The 23,868-nt window shown below is 38.8% G+C and overlaps 1 protein-coding gene across 3 annotated transcripts in view; it reads right to left on the bottom strand.

Annotated features, from left to right (window-relative positions):
- Nucleotides 1–2,000: 2,000 nt before the first annotated feature.
- St18 (ST18 C2H2C-type zinc finger transcription factor) overlaps nt 2,001–23,868 on the bottom strand; it is a 110,346-nt gene continuing 88,478 nt past the window's right edge. For all 3 annotated transcript variants that reach the window (XM_076924421.1, XM_076924419.1, XM_076924420.1), the window contains 9 exons: nt 23,343–23,405; nt 22,619–22,687; nt 20,280–20,342; nt 20,093–20,173; nt 18,684–18,905; nt 15,436–15,524; nt 8,684–8,787; nt 6,805–6,948; nt 2,001–4,464 (listed from right to left, as the gene is read on the bottom strand). In XM_076924421.1, coding sequence (XP_076780536.1) covers nt 4,324–4,464; nt 6,805–6,948; nt 8,684–8,787; nt 15,436–15,524; nt 18,684–18,905; nt 20,093–20,173; nt 20,280–20,342; nt 22,619–22,687; nt 23,343–23,405 — 976 coding nt within the window. In that variant the 3' untranslated portion in view covers nt 2,001–4,323. The remainder of the gene's footprint in view (nt 4,465–6,804; nt 6,949–8,683; nt 8,788–15,435; nt 15,525–18,683; nt 18,906–20,092; nt 20,174–20,279; nt 20,343–22,618; nt 22,688–23,342; nt 23,406–23,868) is intronic.

Genomic DNA, 23,868 nt, shown 5'->3' on the forward strand with positions numbered 1-23,868 from the left:
AGCCTAAAAAGAACCTGTTGGTCAAAGTGGTGATGGACAAAAGTGTACACCTATGTTTCCTTATTTCTGGTAGTGTAGGCCAGTGTGTATGGTAAAACCCATGCATTTTACTAGTTTGTTCTTAAAACACAGGAAAGCTGCTCGATTAGCTTTTCAATCAAATGGGGTTGAATTTAGGGTGCATTTTTGCCCAGCCTTATTGTCTCAGGTAAACTAGTAACTTTCCTGAGAACCAGCCATCTCATCATTGGATATGGCACTATGACTCCAGAAGCCCAAGGATTTTCTGAGTACACAAAGCATCTCTGCCTGCGAATGACAGTGTGGACAGTTATTAGCAAGTTCAATCTGCTTACTGTATGTCACCTGCTGGATAGCTGAAAGAAACAGAAGGCACTACTTGCAGGCCACAGTGAAGTGGGTGGAATGTGTGGAAAGACACATAGAAAACATTAGCAGTGAAACCCTTATGTGCTAGAAGAAGACAATTTCTAAATTCATCTGTCCTGTTTTTTTTCCATACAGGACTTTGGATCAAGTAGAAGCATGTCAGAGTTTTAATGACCTCACAATTTTATTTAATTTTATTTCACTTTTTGATGGAATGGTAATAGAGGGAAAATGACTATAGACGAAGTTCTTATTGATTTCACATCCTATTACAATTGAAATATACTGAACACAATTGCATTGCTTTGTTGAAAGAAATATTTGTATTGCTAAACAAATCATCTCTACCCTCTGCTTGTAAAATCTCTTCAGGGATGGTGCCAGGCATGGAGGATGAGGCTTCAGAAATGTGATTATGGGAAATCTACTATTGAACCACACCCAGCCTTGAAATTCAGCCTTTCTTTGCATAGCAAAGGCTGCTACTGAGAACTTGAACCATGAGGCCTGGAGCTTTACACTAAATCCTCAATCCACTTTCCTGGACTTTCTACCTCCAGCCAACTGGCTTCTTCTTGTACTTTCTTTGCTATTGATGGACGTTTTCCCTTCACACTCTATACTTGTGGTTCTTCTGCCTGCCATGTCTTTTACCAAAGTGTCTCGGCCAATCTGGAACTCACACTTTTCCAGGAACGAGAAGTTGGATACCAAAGACTCCTGGTGTTTCCACAGGAGCTTGTGTATTAACATGTCATAATACCTGTCATTTGTCCCACTGTCTCCACTAAATTCAAGACCTCAGGAAGAATGTTCTGGTCAGAAATCTGTGATGGGGAGGGGTGGATTTTGCTCATCATTGCTTCCTAAGTTCCAGTAGAACTGATACAATTCTATGACAAATTTGTATCATGAACTGTAGACACCACTTTCTCATAGACAGTAACAACCAAGGTAGGATGTACAACATACTAAATAAAGTGGAAACTAAGATTCTGGCTGAACAGCTCTGCACCACTTTCCCAGAACACATCACATGAACATTTCAGCTTAGTGACTGAGTGTATGTGGTGCTCTGTGCAAGCAAACCCAATTTAAGCCCAGTTCCGTCTTCGATCCAGACTTCCCTTTAATCTGATTTCATTGTGTACATTTTACATTGCCTATGAGGGACAATCAAATTTAAGAGATGTGTAAGTTTGGCTAGAAACTAAAAAATAGAGAATCCTAATGACTTAGATAAGAACACAGAAGCAGGTAGCCTAAAATTATCTACACATTCCCTACCTACCTTGCATAAATACAAGCTATATTCAGGACCTCTAGCAGTTTGGTATCAGGAAAGAATCCTTGGCTGCTGTTCATTAGATCTGTACAAAATTCTTTCTAGTTCTAGCAAAAGGAAAAGCAAAAGCAAAGGCACACTCCATTTTGGAGATATGTTCTACACCAAGGTGCTAACCAATCGTCAAGTGGCCAAGAATGCTCTCAACCAAGGGTAAAAGTATTCAGCTGGAGCTGCTCTGTGTGGGAGGCTTTCTATGGTGTCAGGAGCTGTGGGTCATAGGGGTGTTAACATCTGTCTTGATAAAGTAAATATCACAGCAAAATTCATTATCAATTTTTATTTCCTACCATACACCAAATGTACAGCACTGAACACAATTTTGTTGCATTGATGTAAGAAATATTAATCATTTGGAGAAACAGTATACAAACAAACTACTTCAAATAAAAACGCATACATCACTGCCTTTGTTTTTGTTTACAAAAGACCCAATTTACAGTATCAATCATTAACATAGTTGAAAAGAAAATAATTCAGTGCATGTTACAAAACACAAGTACCAAGGCGGCAAATAAATACAGACACACTTCATAAAACTATGTGAATACAAATAAATTAACTGAAGCCATGTAAATTATAGTAATAAATATGTAGGATTGTAAGAGATCTCTTTAAATAAAATATATAACAAACTTGTTAAAATATTTAGCAAAGTAAACTTCTGTCTTTTTAATAAGTGAGCCCATTTGTGTGCTTCTTTGAAGTATTGTGTAGCAAAATGTTCAAAGACATACTTTAATAGGAAACTTTGTGTCCCATTTATAGTAGACACTACTCGCAGTAGCTGCTTATTTTAAAATTGAGCTTTAAATAAACACCTTTCCTACCTAAGAACAGACATCTCATTTTCACTAAACTAAGATTCAAGAGTTCAAATGAACCCCAAGCCAAAGGTAAGCGCCACTTGATACATAACAATATCCACGGTTCCATGAGAGTGGAGTGACTGTACCACTTTTCATATATCTGAGCAAGTAACAGTAGTAACAGTGAATTCAAGCCTGCGAATGCCATCACACTAAACCTAAATATTCATGAGGCTAATAAAAAATAAACACTTTTATTATAGCACAGAAAATTAAGTCCACACTAAAGTTCATGTGTACTTTTACATAGAGGCACATCTGCACATGAAATGTGTGCGCACACCAAAAAGGCAGTTTAGCTGGTTGTCTATACCTTTTCCTTAAAAAAAATAAATATAAAAAAACCTTTGAAACAATGCTTAACTACTTTACAATCCCTGAAATAGACATTGCCTTTACTACAGCAACTTCTAACCTCTGATCCAGTTGAGATTGTAGGTTGAATTTCATGTGTGGATGACTGTGAGTGCATATATGTATGTGGACTATGCTGGTGTGTGTGTATATGCCTGTGTGTGTGTGTGTGTGTGTGTGTGTGTGTGTGTATTTGTGTGCGTAGCATACTTTGTGTCACTTGCAGTTCAAGAGTTTTATCAGATTGAAAACTGCCTTATTTCCTAGGGAAGCAAAGATCAATGCTGCCAGTATTCAAGGTAACCGCTCAGATTGGAATAACATTTTTTTCAGGCCTTCTGTGTTCCATTCTTTTCCAGTCCACCCAGTAAAATAAATGCTATTTCAGGGGATATGGTATCTACAACATTTCCATTTGAATGTGTCCGTATCTGTAAGTACAAATCTACACCAATATTGTCACTTGTACACTGTACTAACACGTAGCAGGAAAAGCCTGGCTGGTCACATAGAAGCTTGTTTCTCACCTTGGGAAAGGGTTGCCAACTAGCCAGTGTGACTTGAAAAACAAAAGGACAAATCTGATTCACTTAAAATGTATGCTTTAAACAGTCCAAATAAATAATTCATAGTAATTAAATCCTTGCAGCCATGTGGAATACTATGCTGACTATTTTATTTAATTATTGCTATCAAGTTCTGAGTGCGCTGTTTGCTAACATCCTGTGCTTTTGTGAGTGCGGATTTCCCACTAGTGGGCGCCATTTATCTTCATAATCCTTCACAGCTCACATTACCAAAAACCTCTTATAAAATCAAAACCAGTAAAGGGGAAATGGGAGTGCACAGTAGAAACCAAGATTGACCATAGTGTAGTCCTGACATCAGGATTTCCTTCACACATTTCTTTTGTTTTGTTTTTCTCATTTAAACCCAGAAAGATCGGTGATTTGAGAACAGCATTTCTATTTAAATCCTATTAGAAGATAAATTAATAAACACACCTGTAAAAATATGGTAGACTTCAAAATGCAGTTAAAAGATAAAAAACTCTTTGATTAGTAATAAATAAAATATAAAATGTCACATTTATTTTTACATATACTTTACAAAATAAAGAGTGCAATGAAGAAAGAAAAGAAAAAGATATGAAAATAAATGAGATCTAATAATTGACTGCATTGCTTTTAATCCAAAGAGTTTATCATAGTTTTTCTTTCCTTTTTATGTCAGCTGGGGAAAAATTAGTGCAATGTTGCAATTATAAATGCAGGGCTCAACCTCCAGGCTCCAGGGGTATTAGGCCCCTGAGGATCTGTGGGAGTTCATGGCTGTAGTGACCTCTGTTTCCTGCATACTGTCGTCCTACACATGGATGCCCTTCACGGCCTGCTTGATGCTTTCCAGTAGAGCTTTGCATTCTGGGGAATAGTCCCGTTCCAGATTGCTGTACATGTCTGTGAGAGTATTTACATATGCTTCAAAATTCTGCTCATTGATAGGCCCCTGATGGAGACAAAACACATGAAAACCAATCACAGAGTTTCAGCTGCCCCAAGGAAGATCAGGAGATAGTGACAAATGTTGCCAACTTATACAAGTAGGAAGACAAGTGTGTATAGAACTGTGGCACTTTGGGACAGGACATACAAATGTGAGTGTGTGTATGTGGGGTTTATCTGTTCACTCTGAATTCATGGCATTAATGGGATGTGACTGAATAGTATTGGGGATCAATCTGGAGCCATATAATGAATGCATTTAGCTGCTGAGCTAGAAGTCTCCAAACTATACGTCTTGCCTTGGGAAGAGTCTGGACCTCATTTTCACTTGCTCAGTACAAAACCAGCTGTCTGTGAAAAGTATGCTAAGAGGATGAAGATTTGCTTTTGCCAAGTGGTTCTTTCACAGACTTATGTTGGAATGGCAGGAATTGTAGACTTAAGCCAGTTGCTCACTAATGGTTGTGATAGAGATTTTTCTACTCTGGCAGCTCTGTTCATTTTGCCATCTCTGTTTCTTTAGGGAGAATATCAGTGTTAGAAGGGCCAAACTTTTTCAACTTTACCCTTGGGGGTATTTTTGACATCTTCTTTGCCTAATATAATGGTTTAATTAATTAATTAATTAATTAATTCTGACTTTTTGACACAGGGTCTCACTTTGTAATCTTGGCTGGCTGGAAACTGTTTATGTAGATCACTCTGGTCTTCAACTCCCAGAGATCTACCTGCCTCTGACTCCCAAATGCTAGGATTAAACGGGACTGCCATGATGCTGGAACAGATAAGCAGACAGGTAGACAGACAGACAGACACAATGTATATGGATGCTTTGCATGTATGTCTGTGTACTACATATGTACTTTGTGCCTGTGGAGGCCAGAAGAGGGTGTCAGATATCCGGGAACTGGAGTAACAGTCCTGAGCTGCCTTGTGAGTGTTGGAAATTGAACCTGGGTCCCCTGGAAGGGTAACTAGTGCTCTTAATTGCTGAGCTATCTCTCCAGCCTTGTAATATGTTTTATAATGATTACATACTAGCTGTGTGTAAACTGTATGCACAAGAGGCAAGGAATGCATGACAAAAGGGAATATTCCCCTGCCATGTGTGGTGCCTCCATGTTCCCATCTTTTTGAAAACCCATGGTAAATGACTTATTTACTCTAAAGGTCCTCGGAAAAGGGGACTTAAAAGGAGTAAATAGCTAAGGTATACAGAAAATGACTGTCACCACTACTATTTAGAAGGTAAGCATTCTATATCTGTAGATGACTTTGTGTGCCCAGCACAGTTCAGATCTGGAATATGCATATATCTATGCATAGTGATTGTTCCTTTTCAGTTTCTATCTCTGCTGTGCATGCACTTCTTATAGTAACATGCAACTGGACAAAGAATCTGGTGGCAAAGTGGATAAAGACTACATCAGGAAGTTCATAGTCCCACAGCTTCTTGACTCATGCCAGCTATGAATCCTGACCCAATGATTCAAGCTGAGCCATGACTTTCTCCGCTATGGTTGGGAAATCTTAACTGTTCAGTGACTAGGGAGCTTTCATGTGATCAGGCCTATAATCACTACTACAGCACCTTGGATGGTTTTTGAATGGTAGTTAGGTAGAATTATTTTGTTGTTTCTGTGGCACTGACAAAGAAGAAAATCCTAAGAAATATACAATGTGAAGGAAGAGCTAGAAAAACAGGAAGATGATAATATCCAATAATCTCCTTGACATTAGCCATAGTTAAGTTATTGATTTTTTTTTTTTTTGGTAGAGGAGATATGTCAAAAACATTTAGAATTGAGTGAGATAAAGACTTTGTGTTAGCAAGTTGGATAAAATCTTTGAAAATGGAGACTAAACTTTTGTGAATTCTAAATAGTTACATACTTACAAATAAGGAATAAGGCATAGGGATAAGGCATAAAGGATAAGGGATAAAGATGCCTTGGTCACACACATGCATTCTATGTTCCATGAAAAGAAGTTGAATATTACAATGAGTTTATTGGGAATGTTATAGTTCATGAGTTGAATACATGATGCTGAGGGATGTGTAGAATTATCTGTTTGGAAACAAATTTTCAGTGAGTGAGCTCTGGCAGCCAGCTTTCATATAACTTTATAAAATAGCTTAAAGCAAACCTTCATCCTTAAAGAGTCTTGGCTTTTTGGCCTTAAATTATCTGAATATGCATATCTATCATGTTCTCAGATGGCAAAATCATTGAGTATGAGAATGAATCAGGAGTAGGTGACTGTTGACAGTTCAGCCCCTGGGTATCAGAACAAAGACACTGAGGTAGATGGTAGGGCAGCAGAGCCTTGCTCTTGGTCTTACCATTTGTGGAAGCTGGATGTCAGCAAGACTAGAGATGAGAGCCTGGCTAAGCCCTGCCAGCTCCTTCAGGAGACTCTCATTGCTCTGTTCAATAAGTTTGTTCTCCTCCTCTATGGTCTTCAAGTTGCTCTCCATAGATGTTATCTAGAACAGAGGCAATGACATGAGAAGCAGAGCTAGAGGCCTATTAAAAGTCTCTGGGGGGGACTCAAGGCTAGATATAAGAGCCCAGGGATGTCTTTATCCCAACTTGCAGCCCTGCCCTGTGCTCTCTGTGTTAGATTCACACCTTCAGATTTGTACTTTCAACACAGACTTTCCCATGAACTGCAGGTCTAGCTTCTCTACATGGCTATATTGTGGATATCTTAAATTCAATATGCTCCAGGAGTAAGTCTGCTATTTTCCCAATTCTTGTTCCAGTAGTAGGTCTCTTCTTTGCAGTGAATGACAACTTTAATGTTTCCCAGATTTAGGGTACTTGGTCTCATAATTGAAGTTCACTGAGAACTTCTTGTAAAATATGCAGGATGAGGCCACTATCCACATATGTTGTGGCCACCTGGACCCAGACATATGCTGTGATGCTATCACTTCTCACAGGTGACCTTGTATTTGCTTTGCTCTGCATAGTCTCTCCTTGGTCCTCATCAATACACTACCAAATTTAGTCTTTTCCAGGTCAGGTTAGAATGTACATCAAGGATGACAGAATTATTCTTAAAGCCCAAACCTTTCCGAGGCTCCTTGTTCTGTCAAAGTAAATGCCAAGGTTATCAACTAGACTATTCTATGTGACTACCCAGTGTTCTCTCTGGTACCCTTCTATAACTTGCCCCATCCAGCTATGTTACCTCCTGCTATATTTCTTTATTGCTTAAACCTCTACAACCTCTACATTTCTCATGATTAGGGATTTGGCCCTCGTGTGTCTGAAACCATCTTCCCCATCAGATTTGGGATAGCTCCTTTATGTCTACATCATTGCTGACACATTTCTTTTTTTCTTGGGGCTCTGTCAACCTGTTCTTTGCTAATGGTTTCAGGAGGAGCCCCATGCTTTTCAAATGGAAGTATCAAGCTCTTCCTGTGGACTTCTGTGGCAGTCAGAAGATGGAATGAAGAAACTAATTCAGAGGAACTGAACTGCTTAGGTGAGGACTGCTGAGAGCCGTGGGAAGAAGCTTACATGTTAGGAGGGAGGGAAGGAGAGGACATGGGGAAGCAGCATGAAGGATCCTCTCCCCTCTGCTTGGCCTCGACTTTCCACTCTAACTTCTTGTGATGCAGTTATTTTTCCTTTTTGAGATGCTGAGGATAGAACCCAGAGTCTTGCAAGGGGTAGGTGAACAAGCTATTTCCTCAGTAACAGAATTTGTGTTAGCATCTTAAAAATCCTGGACTGAGTGGACTTTTATTTCTCAGTGGTCTAGATTTATACATTTCTTGGAGGTTTTGTATAAAATATTTGTATAAGATCTGCTTTTAGCATAAACATCACTGTTCTAGAAGAATTATATTTAAAGAGTTTAATGTTGTATTTACATTTTAAATGAAACTAAGGACTCTTTTTACCTTCCGACACAGTTCTCTACAAAGCACCACATGCTCTACTGGAGTCCGTATAGCCATCTGCTGTATTTGCTCATGAAGGGGGCTTCTATGCCAGCTAGGTAAAGGAGGACTCTTGCCACTGCTGCTGAGTCAATAGCCACAGGCATGAGCAACTCACTCAAGGTTTACAGAAAATGCCTGACAGAGAAACACACTTCTCTATGGTATTGTTGATGCCTCAGAGGCAAGATTTTGGAAGGTCAATGTTTTGTACCCACTAGAGATCACAATCACTTTAGAAATAACTAATTAGTGTTTTTTTAACCTGGGTCTGAAGTTTCATCATATCTGCTTCAATTTTAAGGTTGGATTCATTCAGTTCCTTTATTTCTTCATCTAGATGTCTAATTTCTTCATCACCATCAATACCTGTGAAGAGTTAAGAGTTCACATTGAAAACAGATTACTTTGTGTTTAAATATGAGACCTTAGTTTAGAATTTTATTTTATTTTTTATACTCAAACTGTAATAAGAAAAAAAAAGGAAACAGTTTTGGAATTTAATGCTTTCTAAGAAAATGCAGTGGAAAAGCACCAGGTTTCAGATGGCTCCACTGTGCTCCATAAGACCTGGTGAGCCCCCATTACAGCCCCTACAGCATGTTCCACTGTACTCTTTTCACACGTGAAAATGCTATGTCTCTAAAATTAAAATAACTTGGCAGAAATTAAATGAACTAACAGTGTTAAAATTCATGCAATCTCTTGTATAGACACGGCAAGGACAGTGAGGTCACAAAGGATGCCCAGCAATTAAATATCTGCTTACTTGAGGTGACCCTTAGGAGCCATGCCTAGAGGCAGAGCTGAGGTGACCAGCAGATGATAATGGAGACCAGGAACACAGAATAGATTTCTCTGCAAGCACTTGTCAAGGCAGTGCATGCAGATTAGGAGAATACTGTTTGACTGTTGCTCTTGCATTTGGTCACTTACTAATCTTTAGGCTTTAATTTCTGTAAAAATATGCATAATATCTATGTGTGAGACTAACTGCAATCAAATGTAGACTGTAGACCAGTGTCCAGTGAACAGGTATTAGTTTCCATCATGGTTTTGTATAGTGAGTGTGAATACATTTTACACATTTGAAAGTCTGGGAAAGGTAGAAGAATGCCATAGCATGGACTGAAGTTAATCTCACCAGTCTGGGGAAATGCGTCTACACTAATGCTGACAACAGAGATGAATGAGTGCAACCTCCTGCATGTTGGTTCAAGAGCAATTTCATAGGAGAATTTTTCAATCATAATTTTACCAGGGACTAAGCTATTAAGTGGTTGAGAGCACTGACTGCTCTCCCAGAGGTCCTGGGTTCCATTCTCAGAAGCCACATGGTGGCTCACAACCATCTGTAATGAGATCTGATGCCCTCTTCTGGTATGTGTCTGAAGACAGCTACAGTGTACTCACATAAATAAAAATAAATAATATTTTAAAAAGTTCATGTGATCAAAACTTAACTTCTGGTGTCATATTTAGTGGCTGAAAGCAGGATCCTTAGGAATGATTAGGATTAGATAGAGTCATGAGTAGGGTCCCTGTGGTGGCACCAATAACTCTTTATGAAGAGAGACTGGAACGAGCACATTTGTTGCACATGATACCCTGCACCATGTAGTCAGGCATCTGAGGAGGATTCTCCCTTACCAGATATGTAACAGATGCCCATGGCATGTTCTTGGTTTTCCCATCCTCCAAAACCAGGAACTTAACAGACTTCTGTTTTGTACAAATTACAATATCAAACATGCTTTATAACAACTGATGATGCAGTAAGGTATCTACTTTAGGTTCGTTTACATTCTCTTTGACCCAGCAATTTCATTCTCAAGGGCATGCTCAAAACAGGAAGGTACACACTTGATGCACTCATAAGATGTGCACAGATGAACTTCACAAAAGCCTGATGCTAAAATGAGCCAGATACCTCTCCCATTCCCAGTCATGATGTGGATGACCATTGTAAAACATTTATTTTTAACTGTGTGTGTATATGTGCACACACACACACACACACACACACACACATATACACAAACATGCATATGGGTGCCTGTGGCATCCAAAAGTAGGACATTAGATCTCCCTTGGAGCTGGAGTTACAGGTGTTTTGGGGCTGTTGAATGTGGTACTGGGAACTGAAGTCAGGTCTTATATACAACCAATATGCATTCTAAAGCACTGAGAAATCTGTTCAGCCTTTGTATAATTTGTAATGATATAATATGAAGCAAAATCCTGTAAGACCTAGATTTTTACATACTATGTAATAAAACAGATGGCTATTTTGTAGGCACTTATGTTTTTTAAAAGTGGGCCATGTATGGGCCAAGGAGAAAAAAATGCAACAGACTTATTTCACATTGGATTCTGATACTCAATAAAAAAGAAGACAACAAAATTGTTCCTAGATCAATCTGAATAGGAAGCAACAGTGTGACATAGCTCTACATCAGACAGTGGACTGGAACAAAGGCCCATACTAATGTAACTGTGATGCTTCCATGGGAAGGGGTCCATGATAACTAGAGAACTCTGCTGAACTACTAAGCATCACACATCTGTAGGGAGATCAGTTTTCTCAGGAAGATAACACATAGGAGCTAGGGAAGAAGGGATTCTCAGTGACATGCATTTGAGTACTGTCAGCACCTGGCAGTTCTCTGATTTGAGCAAGTGAAAAGTCCCCTTGCTACATTTCTCTGACAGCGTTTTTTCTTTCTGTCTTTGTACAGGTATTGTTTCAAATAACGGGTGAGGTGAAACAGACAAAAAGTATGAAGAGTTTTGAAGTATTTTGCACGAGCTGAGTGTTAAAGGGCCCCTCATTGGAGAATATTTTTACTCTGATTTCAAAACTAAGAAGGCAGGCAACTGAGACATGGGCAATTGTCATGAACAAGATGAGCATCCCAGTGAGAGAAACAGAAAGCACATGTGTGTAGGTAGGAGAGAAGTGGGAGTTCCTAGCACTAAAAGATGGTACACTAGGAGAATGGGTCATTGGGTCCTCATGGGACCTGGAGTAGGATCCATGGAATGATTTTAAGGCAGAAAGTTGCTGTGATCCCCTTCCCCCTCTATATGTATTCTCCATCAGCCTTCCAGCCTGCCTACCTTTTTTTCACTCCTCCCTCCTTTCCTCCTTCCTTCCCCTCCCTCCCTCCCTCCCTCCCTCCCTCCCTCCCTCCCTCCCTCCCTCCCTCCCTTCCTCCTTCCCTCCCTCCTTCCCTCCCTCCTTCCCTCCTTGTACATGTAACATAAGTGCTACTCTGTTGAGCTGCATCTCCAACAATCTAGCTGATCTTAAAAATACATCTGGAATTTTGTGGAGAACAAACAGATGGTGAAACAGAACAGAAACTAGAAGTTGCAGAAAAATTATTCCTGGAGTCCTGGTTAAGTGTCAGTCCCTGATCCATGATCATGTGATAAGAAGTAAGGAAAAGAGATGGATTCAAAATGTCATAATGTGCAGGCATTATTTGCTAGACTTGTAATAGATTAGGAGACATGAGAAGGATGGGGCTATGGTGAGTGCTTTGCTATAACAAGTGGTATAGTTATAATGGAACATCTCCACGATGAGAAGGAACAGGGGCCAGAAGTTTGCAGTAGGATGATTAAATGCTCAATTTTGGCTATGCTATGGGATGTTATGAGGAGTATTTCTAAGTGAGAGATTGGTAATGGTATTCAGATAAGATTATGTTTCCCTCATACTGTTAATAAAAATGGCTTCTATAGTTTGGTTGTTGTCTGTAATCCAAGGGCCCATGAGTTGGAGTACTATTCTAAGGTAGTACTCTGGGGAGGCTGTGTGAATATTAAGAGGTTAGGCCCTGTAGGAGGACTTTAGGTATTTGGAGGGAATGGGGTTAGGAAACACTGGCCACCTCTTTGCTGGCTTCATAGTTATAAGGTGAGTGGCTTCGCTCTGGCATATTTTGTTACCATAATATTCTGCCTCATCAGTGGCCATGGCTGGGACCTCCAAAGTTGTGAGCCCACCCAAATCTCAGTTCTTTTAACTTCAAGATTTCTGACCATTTAAAATCATATTGGAAAGCTGACTAACAAGAACACAGCTACTTAATCAATGGTATGTGATCTGGAAGATTCTAAATAACAAATGGTTCCTTGAATGTATTGGAAAGTGTGACCATGGAAAAAGAACTTAAAAACAGTTATTGGGGTGAGAAACATGACTCATCAGGTATTAAGTGCTCGTTGAGCAAGCGAGACAACCTTAGTTTGATTCCTAGAGTCCACATAAAAAACAAGATGTCATAGTACCCAGTAATAATACCAGTATTCCTATGGTGAGGGGGAGGGGGTCGAGAGGCTGAGAAAACTAGCTTGGAGTATGCAGGGCAGTAGCATTAACAAGAAGGGAGAACTGACTCAGAAACTGTCCATAAATTTGAAAGACAGTAGGGATGAGTATATGAACAGTTTCAAGGAAGAAAAGAGAGGGGAGGAATACGTGCACATACATACACAAATGATAAATAACTATTACTACAAGACCTACTATACATCTGGCTCTCTATAATTCTCATCAAATTAATAAATGAAGGGGATAATATATTATCAATTCTCAGATCTGGGAGGTATTTTAGCAACAATGTTGAATTTGGTCAGTATCTTTGTACTTGTTTCAGTAAATACATTATTCATCTACTTCCACGAACCTCTCCACACAGAGCCAGAACCTCCTCTCCTCCAGTGGACCTCATTCCCATGGAGTGGGGTTGAGAAGAGGACTCACATATTGAATTTCACTTTAAACTACCAAGCAATAATTCATATGTTACATGAGACAGTCACTTACCCTCTCATTCTGTAGATGGGAAACAAAATATCAGATCTGGGATTCAAACATGAGTTCTCCGCCTCCAGAACAATGTCTCATAACTCAGGGCCTCTGTTATCTGTGATATGCCGTCCTTATGCTTAACTTTAGATGGAATATATTCAAGAGAAAATTCCAGAAATAGCTCCTAAGTTTTTAAAAACTTGGATGTATAGTAAGTTGCTGTAATTGTTCTATTTTATTATTTGTTGCTAATCTCTTACTGTGCCTAATTTATAAATTAAACTGTAGCACAGGTGTGTACATATAGAGCTAACACTCTCTGTGGTTTAGAATCTACTGGAGGCTTAGAACTTGTTGGGGGTTTTGTAATGTCACCTCTACTCACAGATGTCTGTGTTTTTGGAAGCATAATAAGATGCATACCCATGGTGCTCCTTTAAGTTCATTGTTGGTAGAATGTTGGACTAGCTAGATATTTCTATGGATCAAAGAAAATGTACAAATGTCTTATTTAGTGAGGTTTGTGCATTTTACACTCTCTCTCTCTCTCTCTCTCTCTGACTCTTAAGCTACAGAAATGTATAGACAAAAACACATTAAAGTGTTCTAATTTCACTAGTGGAGAGGTTCTGGAGGAGTGAGACACTTTTAAGAAACAGCCAGAGTCCTAGGCAAAGTTCAGCTGCTTAGCATCTGGGTGCTAGAAATGGTAGAAGTGGCTGGTCTGTCCCTACGATCTGGTGGCTTTACCTTTGACTTTCTGAAGATCTTGGCAGTGGAATTCCTGGGAATGGAGAAGCAACAAAAGGATGCTGAAGGTAATCCAGAGGAAGGTCTCCCTAAGTAGGAAGTGATAGGCAGCTTGGAAGAGCCCTGCTTTCCATGACATCACACATTTCTGACTTAAAAGCCCATATTCACATCAAATAAGCAAAAGGACTTTCAGAAAAGAAACGTGAAAACAATTAAAGGTCACCAGCTTGACCACAGTATGAATGTGTACACTCAACATACCAAGAGGGCTGAGCTTCCCTCCCCTGTAGCAAAAATGAAAAGAAAACGGTTCTGGTTTGGCTTTCTAATCATGTACCAAAGACAACATCAGACATATTTCTGAAGCACAGTACTGCTTTGCCACAGTGTGTCTGATGCTTTAGGAAGATCTTTGAGGAGAAAGAAGTAGGCCTAAGAGAACCTGAAACAATGTTTAAAGAAACATTTGAAAACTACTCAAGGACCAAAATAACAATGGAAGCCTCCTAGGGAACTCAGAATTAATACATCCTAATATTGACTGCGAATTGACACTAAGGACTAGGTAGTGAAACAGAGATACAGATATAGAAGCTAGGGTAGCCAGAGTCACCATAAAACATGTTTTTAAACAGAAAACAATTAAAGGTTCAAATACAGATGCCAGAAAATTTGTTTATTGAAAATGTATGGGTAATATACTCTGGAAACACATATGCATAAACCCACAGTCATATTCCATGACGGGTAAGGAAAGCATTTTTGTCAGAATGACCTAAGACAGGCTCAGTCTTGTTAATGGAATAAAAAAGGGGGAGAGTCGGAGAGCCTTTGGGGCTGCTTGGCAAGAAACTGACATGGACCAAGGACAAGTAAATGGGCTGCTTGGCAGGAATATGACATTGGCCAAGGACAAGGTAGTAGGCTTCAGGCAGGAATCTGACATTAGATTAGAACAAAGAAGTAATTTCAGGTAGGAGTCTAAAACTTAGGCTAGAACAAAGAAGTAATCTCAGGCAAGAACCTAAATATTAGGCTAGAACAAGGAAGTAGGCTTCAGACATGAACATGACCTTGGGCTAGGATAGGGAAGTAGGCTCAGATACTTTGATCATCCTGATAAGCCCTTAGAAACAGTGATCATGGGTGTGTTCACGTAATTGGTTTAATGCCTTGCTTTTTCTTTGACTATTTGCATCTATTGTATTGTTAGACCCTCAACCTAGAACTGACCTTAATACATGCATGTAATCAAAATGGTATAAAAGCATAAAGAAGGAGGGGGATGGGATAGAGGGTTCTATGGAAGGGAAATGGGGAAAGGGAATAACATCTGTATTGTAAATAAATAAAATATCCAAGAAAAGTATGCTTTAATACAGTGCATACTTTTATTTAAAGTGGTATCTAGTGCCTAGACCTTGATTGAGATGGTGACTTACCCCCAGTTGCTTTGAGCTTGATGGTCATTAGTTCCTCAGAGACCTTGACTTTTTTGATAGCTTGTGCATTAAGAGGGCATCCAGATAAGCTGTGAAAAGAGGATTTATACCCATGTTGAAATGGATGTCTTTTCTCATTAAATGATTTTTTGCTACTTACTTTTGATAGTTTTGCCTGCTTATTAATTATATTATAACCCATAGTATCTTTTATATATATATATATATATATATATATATATAAAATAAAATATAAAGGTCCTAAAGTAATGTAAAGTATTTTGCATTTTTCTCTTAAATCAAAGTACAGGCTGTCACTGCTGATGCAACCAGTCTCATTCACTTGGCAGAAGACTGGTCTTATATACTCATGAATGTGTGGTCAGTGGTACAGACTTTATTTTCTGTAGATACAAAACTGCTCACAAAGGTCATAAACAAAGACATTGTCACCTGGCCAAAGTCCATGAAAAACATGACAGAGATTAGTTCTTCCTGTTTTCTGATTTTTATAGAGTGACTCAGTTTTAATAATATTCAGCAACAAACCCCCTCTCACTACAGAAGATTCAGTCTGCTTATAGAAAATTTCTAAATTTTTTTCCTCAACTGTTAAAATATTACTTTTCATTTTAAAAAATCTCTACAGTGTAATGAGAATAAAGACAGCTGTGGCAGGTGCATCCAGGGCAAGGAGATCTATTATCTGATCTGGTGCACATGACCCTGCCCATTGAATCACCACTCTCTTCTGCAGGCTTCCTTCCTTTAATGTCTCTTGCTTTATTTCAATAGCACCAGTGTGATAATGACAACCCTGAACAAAACATGTTTTTCATTGTTTATTAACAAATAATTTTCTTGTTCTAAGCAGCCATTAATTCTTTTATGGTCTTGTTGAATCTTTGTAGAAACCATATTTAGATTAAAACAAAAATAAGAATAATCAACCATTTAAGGTATTTTTGCCACAGAAAGCATTTTCAGATTAAAACAAAAATAAGAATAATCAACCATTTAAAGTATTTTTCCCCACAGAAATGTGGTTTCAATTCATCTATAAAACAATCATTTTAACCTGAAGTTCAAGATGCTATGCCAACTGGAAGAAAGGTTTTCTGGAGTAAAGTCCTTAATAAATGTGAACCATTGCATACTTTAAGAATAAGGAAACTATTAAACATTAATATTCTTTAAAGTACAGAAACTAATATAAAAGTTTAATGGTCACATATAATAGGTAACATTATAAAAATGTTATATGGTTTGGTCATCTTGGGTTAGTGATAAATTATTTACGAAGGAAAAGACAATTAGAGGCCCAACTTGAGGTCAAACCCACTTTGAAGCCTTGTTCTGACATTCATGGCCTACATAAGATTCATGAAGACTAGTCCCTTCTCTGTAGAGTGTGTATGAATTTGTCTTCTTTTATTGCCACATGCTGTGGTCTTAGAAAGTGGTTGTGAAGGGGATAAATACTTAACTGGTGAAGGGAAACATTGAAGGTGTCCATTTTTAACATAATGGACTGTATCTTTTGAAACTTCACATCTCCCTTCCAATATCTGTTTTGCAATTTACAGTACATTTCTGGTAGAAACTGTTATAAAAATGCTAAGTAACCATTAGCTATCATCATACAGCTTAGAATCAGCATGTGCTGACATGAACATGAGGCTTTGGAAGGTAGAGGGTGGTGAGTGGATCTTCACAAGCCCATTAGCTTAGGATACTTGTTTAAGATTCAGGCCAGTGAAAGATCCTCTGTAAAACAAAAGATGGGCAGTCCAGAAGAAAGACACCTGAGGTCTTTGTATGTGTAGATCACAGGTCAATCTCAGGTGTCTTTCCTCCAGCCTTCACCAAATGCACACACACATGAATGTATCACTGTGACCCTATTTCCCATGATAGAAATCTTTTATGGATCTGGAGGTGAAGCTTGGCAGGCCTAGGAGCAGGTCTGTGGGGTGTGGACTCCATTGCAGAAAAACAAAACAAAATCAACCTAAAACACAAGTCTTATATCATTTCCATAAAATCAGCCATTCAGTTACGGCATATCAAAGCAGAGGTGGGCTGCGTCTTCATTTCTTCTCATACTAGCTGATGCATATTCAGGGTAGTGTGGCCACAGACTTGTTTGCCTTTTTAAAACAAAATGGCAGGTGACTCTACTTAGGCACATTTGGTTTGTGACTGCTGCTCCTAAATAGGAAATCCGAATCCAAACATATTTAAAAAAAAAAAAAAAAAGGTATGTCACAGTGGATGTGGCTTGCCCTGAAAGCCATCAAAACACATCACTTGGAAACAAAATTTCCTAAGCAACTTTCACTGACAAGTTCAAAGCAAGCAACCCCTGGAAAGATAATGTTAAGGGTTTCCTCTGACTTCTTCACAAAAAATTTAAATTTCTCCATAAGCCAGTTTTACTGGCACCTTGAAAATGATCAATTTTTATAGGGATTATTTTCTGGTAAAACGTTCTGTCCCTTAAGAACTGAAAAAATTTCAAAATGGCCCAACTTTGCTTAGTTAGTATACTCAGCATAAGGGAATCAAAGTTTCTCTAAGACTGTCAGAAGTAGCCTAAAAGACTTAGAAGGGGGTGGGACACTCATTGACAGAAGAAATACATCAAGAATTTTCTAGCTTCTTTTCTTTAGGTGGAATGTGAGCCACATAGCTGGACTAAGATCCTCTTTGTGCAACAGAGGGTTCCCTTGAGAGTCAGGGGTTCAGCAATGAGGGAGTGACATCATTGCAAAGCTCCAGCAGCACCCACACATGCTGCTATCCTCCACACTGCTGTGGGTGAATCACATCTTCTAAGAGGCAGAACACTGCTGTACTGGCTGGTAATTGGGTGGATGCAAGAGAGGTAGGATGACAGACACACATAAGTGAAAGGTCACAACTGCTGGACACAGTAGAGTGGATAGCAGCACTTGGAACTGTAGGGAAGCATTAAAAGATTGAGCCACTTAAAAATATCAACATAAGCAATATTTTAGAACATAAGAAACAAATGGAGTTTCTAGAGCACTTAAAATCTGTGCAGTGAATTTTCAGAAACAGAAAAAAATGCATTTTTCATTCTTTAGACTAGTCAAATATCTACTTAGCAAGACTAGGTGTTACATATCTAAAGTGTTATAAATAATGATATGTTGAGAATTTTGACCTTCCCCCACATCACAAACAATCACAACAACAACAGAAAGACAGAAAACAAGCATTACCTTCTATGGGTAACAAAAACGTTGTTTACATGACCCAGACCATTGCATCCTGGCAAAGGACAGTGAGGAAGTTCTTGCTTGTTCATTTTCCAGGAGAGAGGGGGCCCGTTGAGGGGATTCTCCTTCTGTCTTTTGGCAGCCAGAGGACAGCCAGAAGCTGTGCGGTGTGATGTGTATTTACCTGATATGTGACCTTGGCCATCACACCCTATTACGGGACATCTACAGAAACATAGTACAGCCATTTCAGGAAGTAACAGCTCCATGCTTTACAGAAGCAACCAACAGCAGAGAGTTTCAAAGGACACTACCATATGCTAATTTTGTCAACCTGAAACAGGCTAGAGTCATTAGCAAGGAGAGAACCTCAACTGAGAAAAGCTGTAGGTAAGTGGGTAGAACATTTTCCTTAACTAGAGATTGACATGGAAGGGCCCAGCCCAATGTAGGTAGGGCCATCCTGGGAGAGTGGTCCTGAGTTCTGTAAGAATCCTTAGAGAGCAAGCCAGTAAGCAGCACCCATCCATGGCATTAGCTCCTGCCTCCAGGTTTCTGCCCGGTTTGAGTTCCTATCCTGACTTCTATCAATGATTGACCATGATCTGAAATTGTAAGCCCAATAAACCCCTTTTCCCTAACTTGTTTTTGGTCTTGGTGTTTCACTGTAGCAATAGAAACTGTAAGATATACCACAAGTAATGAAAAAGCTTTGTGTTGTTAAGAGTTGGCAGGCTTTAAGCTGAGAAATTTCCATGCATCACCTCTTAATGTTCACTGCAAACTCTTTGGTAGACAATGTTATTCCATTTTGCAGGCAGGAAAAAATGAGATTTGTGTAAGAGCTTAGCTTGCTTGCCACCCAGTTATCAAGAGATGTAGCCAAGCTTTTACCCACTCTTTTTTTCTTTTTCTTTTAAATTGAAAACACATTTAGAATACAACATATTTTAGATACACAGTATCATTTCCCCTCGCCTAAGTTCTCCCAGATCCTCCCATTATCCTATCTACACAAACTCACCCCCCCTCAGATACAAACAGGCATAAAATAATAATAAAATAGTTAAAAATAAAAATAAACCAGAATTGGAAAAGAAACAAAACAAAGAAAAAGCTCAAGAAACATATAGACACAAAGAGGAACATCATAATAAAACAATTTCCACGTGTTGGTTTCTTTTAAATCAGATGAGCAAGGGATAAATTTCTCTCACTTCTGCATTGTTAAAGATGTGTAGAAATGCAGTTATGAATGAGAAAATATTCTTGAACTTCTGAACAGTTTGAGTCTTTAGCCAGAAATCCTGATTCTTAATGATATATCTTCTCCAGAATTCAATGTGTACTCAGTGGCATCCTCCCAGTTAGACAACAAGATACAGCCCACCCCAGTTCTTCCTTATACTTACCTAAGTTCAGAGTCTTCTTTTTCTTCCTTTGTTGGGGTCATTTTGATGCCACCTTTCCTTGCACGAGGACAACCAGACAAGCTAAAAGGAATAACCAAGAACTGTACAAAACCCTGTGATTATGAGATTGTGACTGGATATCACTGCCAACAGATTAGTTCCATTTGAGAAATGGGGTTAGTCTTACCTTCTGTGGGAGGCATAGTTTCCAGTCACATGACCAGAACCATCACAACCTGGGGTTGGACACCTAGAAAACACAGGAACACAGTGAGGTGTCTGGTTATGGAGGAGATGGAAACGGGCATCATAACACATATATGTTAAAGAGTATGAGCTGGACTCTTGGTGTTAAGCAATTGGCTTTCAGTTAAGGGCCTATGCTGAAAACAAATACTTAACATATAAAACCACTGCTTGACATTTGGTTGGCAATTCATTATTATTTATTATACAATCATTTCTTGAGGCAAGGTATCGCTTTGTAGCCCCAGCTAGTCTGGAACTGTGTGTATATCAAGTTAACCTTGTGCTTACAGACATTTGCCTGTCTCTGCTTCCTGAGTGCGGGTGGGGAGGGGGTGGGGGGGTAGGCATGTGCTACCACGGCAGACAGAGTTTCTTCAATTCTACCTCAATGAATATTCATAGGATGTTTTTATATCATGGAGTGCCATTCCTGAGACACAGAGTAGGGAGTACTATATATTTTTTTTTTTCATATAAAATAATTAGCACACATCCAGTTAGTTAGGGAAACTGGCATTGTAACTTTAATCAATAAAACACAGGAACGTATTATCTATCATTAGACACGCTTGTTTCTCACCCTAGTAATCTTAAAGTTGCTTTTAAATTGTACACACGTTTCTCTTCGTGTGCATCTGTGCAAGTACAGTGCTGCTACGGAGACCAGGAGAGGCTGTTGGAATTGGCTTTGCATGTGGTCCTGAGCTGCCTCACATGGGTGCTAGGAATTGAACCTGGGTCCTCTGCAGGAGCAGTAGAAACTCTGAATCTCTGAGCCATCTCTCCAGCTCTTTATTAATATTTTCTTTTAGCATTTTAGTAGCTTATACATCTTGTATATTACACACACACATATGTTTATATGTTTTTCATTGTGTCAAAAAGTAACTTTTTCTTTTAGGAATTTTTTTCTTGAGTATCTGAATAAGAGACTAGTGAAAGATTTTTTTTCATGAATAGATAAAACAGATGAATTACTTCTTAGACAGTTGCATAAAACAATTATTGACATTGGTACAGGCCTTCTCAACCTACATGCTTCCAGTATCTTTATGATTTTTTTGTAACATAAAATTTTAAAAAAGTCCATGAAGTGATAGCTATAATTGGCAACAGAAAAGTTTAGACTGAAGATGATATTATGTTGTACCTCAAACATCTTTATATTTAAATCTATAAAAATGGCAATCAATATTCAATACTGACACAATAAATTGTACTTTAACATTTGAAAATGAGAAAAATATTTGCATATTTCCAAATTCTGATTATTTCTGGATTAAAAAGAAACATAAGATTTTTTATGTTTATTATTAAGCTTATAAGATGTACTATAATGTGAAATTATTGCATATTTACTATAAACATATTCATATAAAACATCAAATGTCAGGAAAATAAAAAAATCAATAACCAGATATCAATATGTATGTAAAGATCTTGTAAACAAAGCAAAAGTGAGCGGGAATGATGTTTAACAGAAGTGGAAGGCGGGAGGGAGATTTTAAATTCTCATTTCTTAAATCTGGTGGTGAATGTTTTGCCACACCTTCATTGGTCTGGTTTAGTAAATAAGTTCTGAAATTAACAGTAAAAAGACTGTGCTTTTTATGTCATTTGTTACAAATAACTATAAAACATAAGCACCACCCCCTTTCTTGCAGTCTCCTGCAAGTCAGTCTAGGCAAGATACACAGGCTCAGCTTCAGCCCTTTCAATGGTCTGATGCGTGTTTTTTCTGCTCCTCAGTCAGGCACAAGTTTATTTTCTTTTCACAAGGCAACATGGGCACTGAACAATGAAGGCTCTACCAGGGTGAAGAGGTGTACTGGGAGATATTTAAATCTCCAACCCAAATATGACTGGTCAATGGAAACACAACTCAGTAATTATGAATATATTCTGTAAGCCTAGATTGGGCAGATACCCCTATACTACTTTGTTCCCCAGCTATGAGACCCTTATAAGATGAGGATTTTTCAGACCCTGTGTCTGTCCTTCTACCTCCTGCTTCCCAGTCGCCTCTCCTTCCTCATCTTCCTCCTCCATTGTCTTCCACCAACCTTTATTTCTCCACCTCCCCTTCTTCTGCCCAATCACTGGCTCCAGCCTTTATTTTACAAATTAAGATGAGCAGAAGGTTCACTAGAATTCACCTGTGTAATGACTCACACCTCTTCTGGAGCCCTTCACTGGAAAGGGGAATTAGTATCAAAATACAAGGCCAGGCTATCCACAACAAAGAGGGGCACAGAGGTCATGAATCCCAGCACTTACTTAAGCTCTTGAGAGTTGGCAGCCATGAGAGACTTCAGAGTCTTGTCTGCTAGAGGACATCCAGAAACACTACAGAGGGAAGAGGAAGAAAAGCACAGCAATGACGTGGATGAATCTGCGTGTCCTGCATTTGTGATATACACTAAGTTATGAGTGACCAGGGATTGAAAGGAATTAACTGGGATGGAATCTGGTTTTTACTATTAATGAACATGGCCTTAAGGTGGTTTTAATTATTTGCTGTAAACTAGATTTGCTATTTATCAAATGAAGGGCGTTCATATAATGAGAACTCAGTGATCAGCAGTAGCCAGCCACACTGGCCACAGTGAAGCTTCAGCTTTCAGCCACTGTCCACAGGGAAGGAAAACAACAGAGATAGCCTTTCATTGCTCAGCCTCACAACACCTTGACTTATATGTTCAGGATCAGAAATGCCACCTCCATAGTGAGAGGCCCTGTGATTTCTTTGTTTAATGCGAGGTGGGCTATAGCCTGACATGAACCCTGAGTTGGTTTGTAACCAGGACCAGGATACTCTTTTGGATAAGAACCATTATTTCCACATGCCATATCTAAATCTCTGAAAAATAAGATAACTTCCACCTTTAACTATGTCACTCATCATTTCCTAATTTAGAGAGCAGCTTGAGCTTGCTAGGATAAGCAAGATGCAACAGGCCAAGATGATGAAACCCTGAACACATACAAGAGCATTTGGTACCTGCGGTGAGATGCATAGTTCCCTGTGACGTGGCCACTTCCATCACACCCAGGTGTTGGGCAGCTGTGGCGGCAGAAAAACACATCATGAATATCAAGTGCATTTCATAGATTATTTTCTTCCAGATAAATTGCAATTATTTTCTCCTTTCAAGACTGTACTGTTTAGGAGATGCAGAAGCTAAAGCATTGAGAATTTGGAGGTTAAAAAAAGAACTTATAGAGAGAAAAAAGTAAGCATAGCATGTCCAGCCACTTCCTTAGTTTTTTCTCTTTTCAATGTTTTGTCCAGATATCCAACTCAGACAATGTGGGAAAAGATGCTAACATGTGGTTGTAGTGATTTGTGAGTTAACACTCAATGCTGTTCCGTTCTTTGAAAAGATAAAATTTGATTTCATAACCCAAAAAATATGAGAACAGAAATCCTGGCAGCAGCTATATGATATAGAAAAAAATCTTTCTGTTAGGCTCTTAAAACTACCTAGTAACTCTGACATTTTAGAAACTACAAGGAAGAAAATTTT

The sequence above is a fragment of the Arvicanthis niloticus genome, chromosome 25 (genome assembly GCF_011762505.2).
Source record: "Arvicanthis niloticus isolate mArvNil1 chromosome 25, mArvNil1.pat.X, whole genome shotgun sequence".
NCBI lineage: Eukaryota > Metazoa > Chordata > Mammalia > Rodentia > Muridae > Arvicanthis > Arvicanthis niloticus.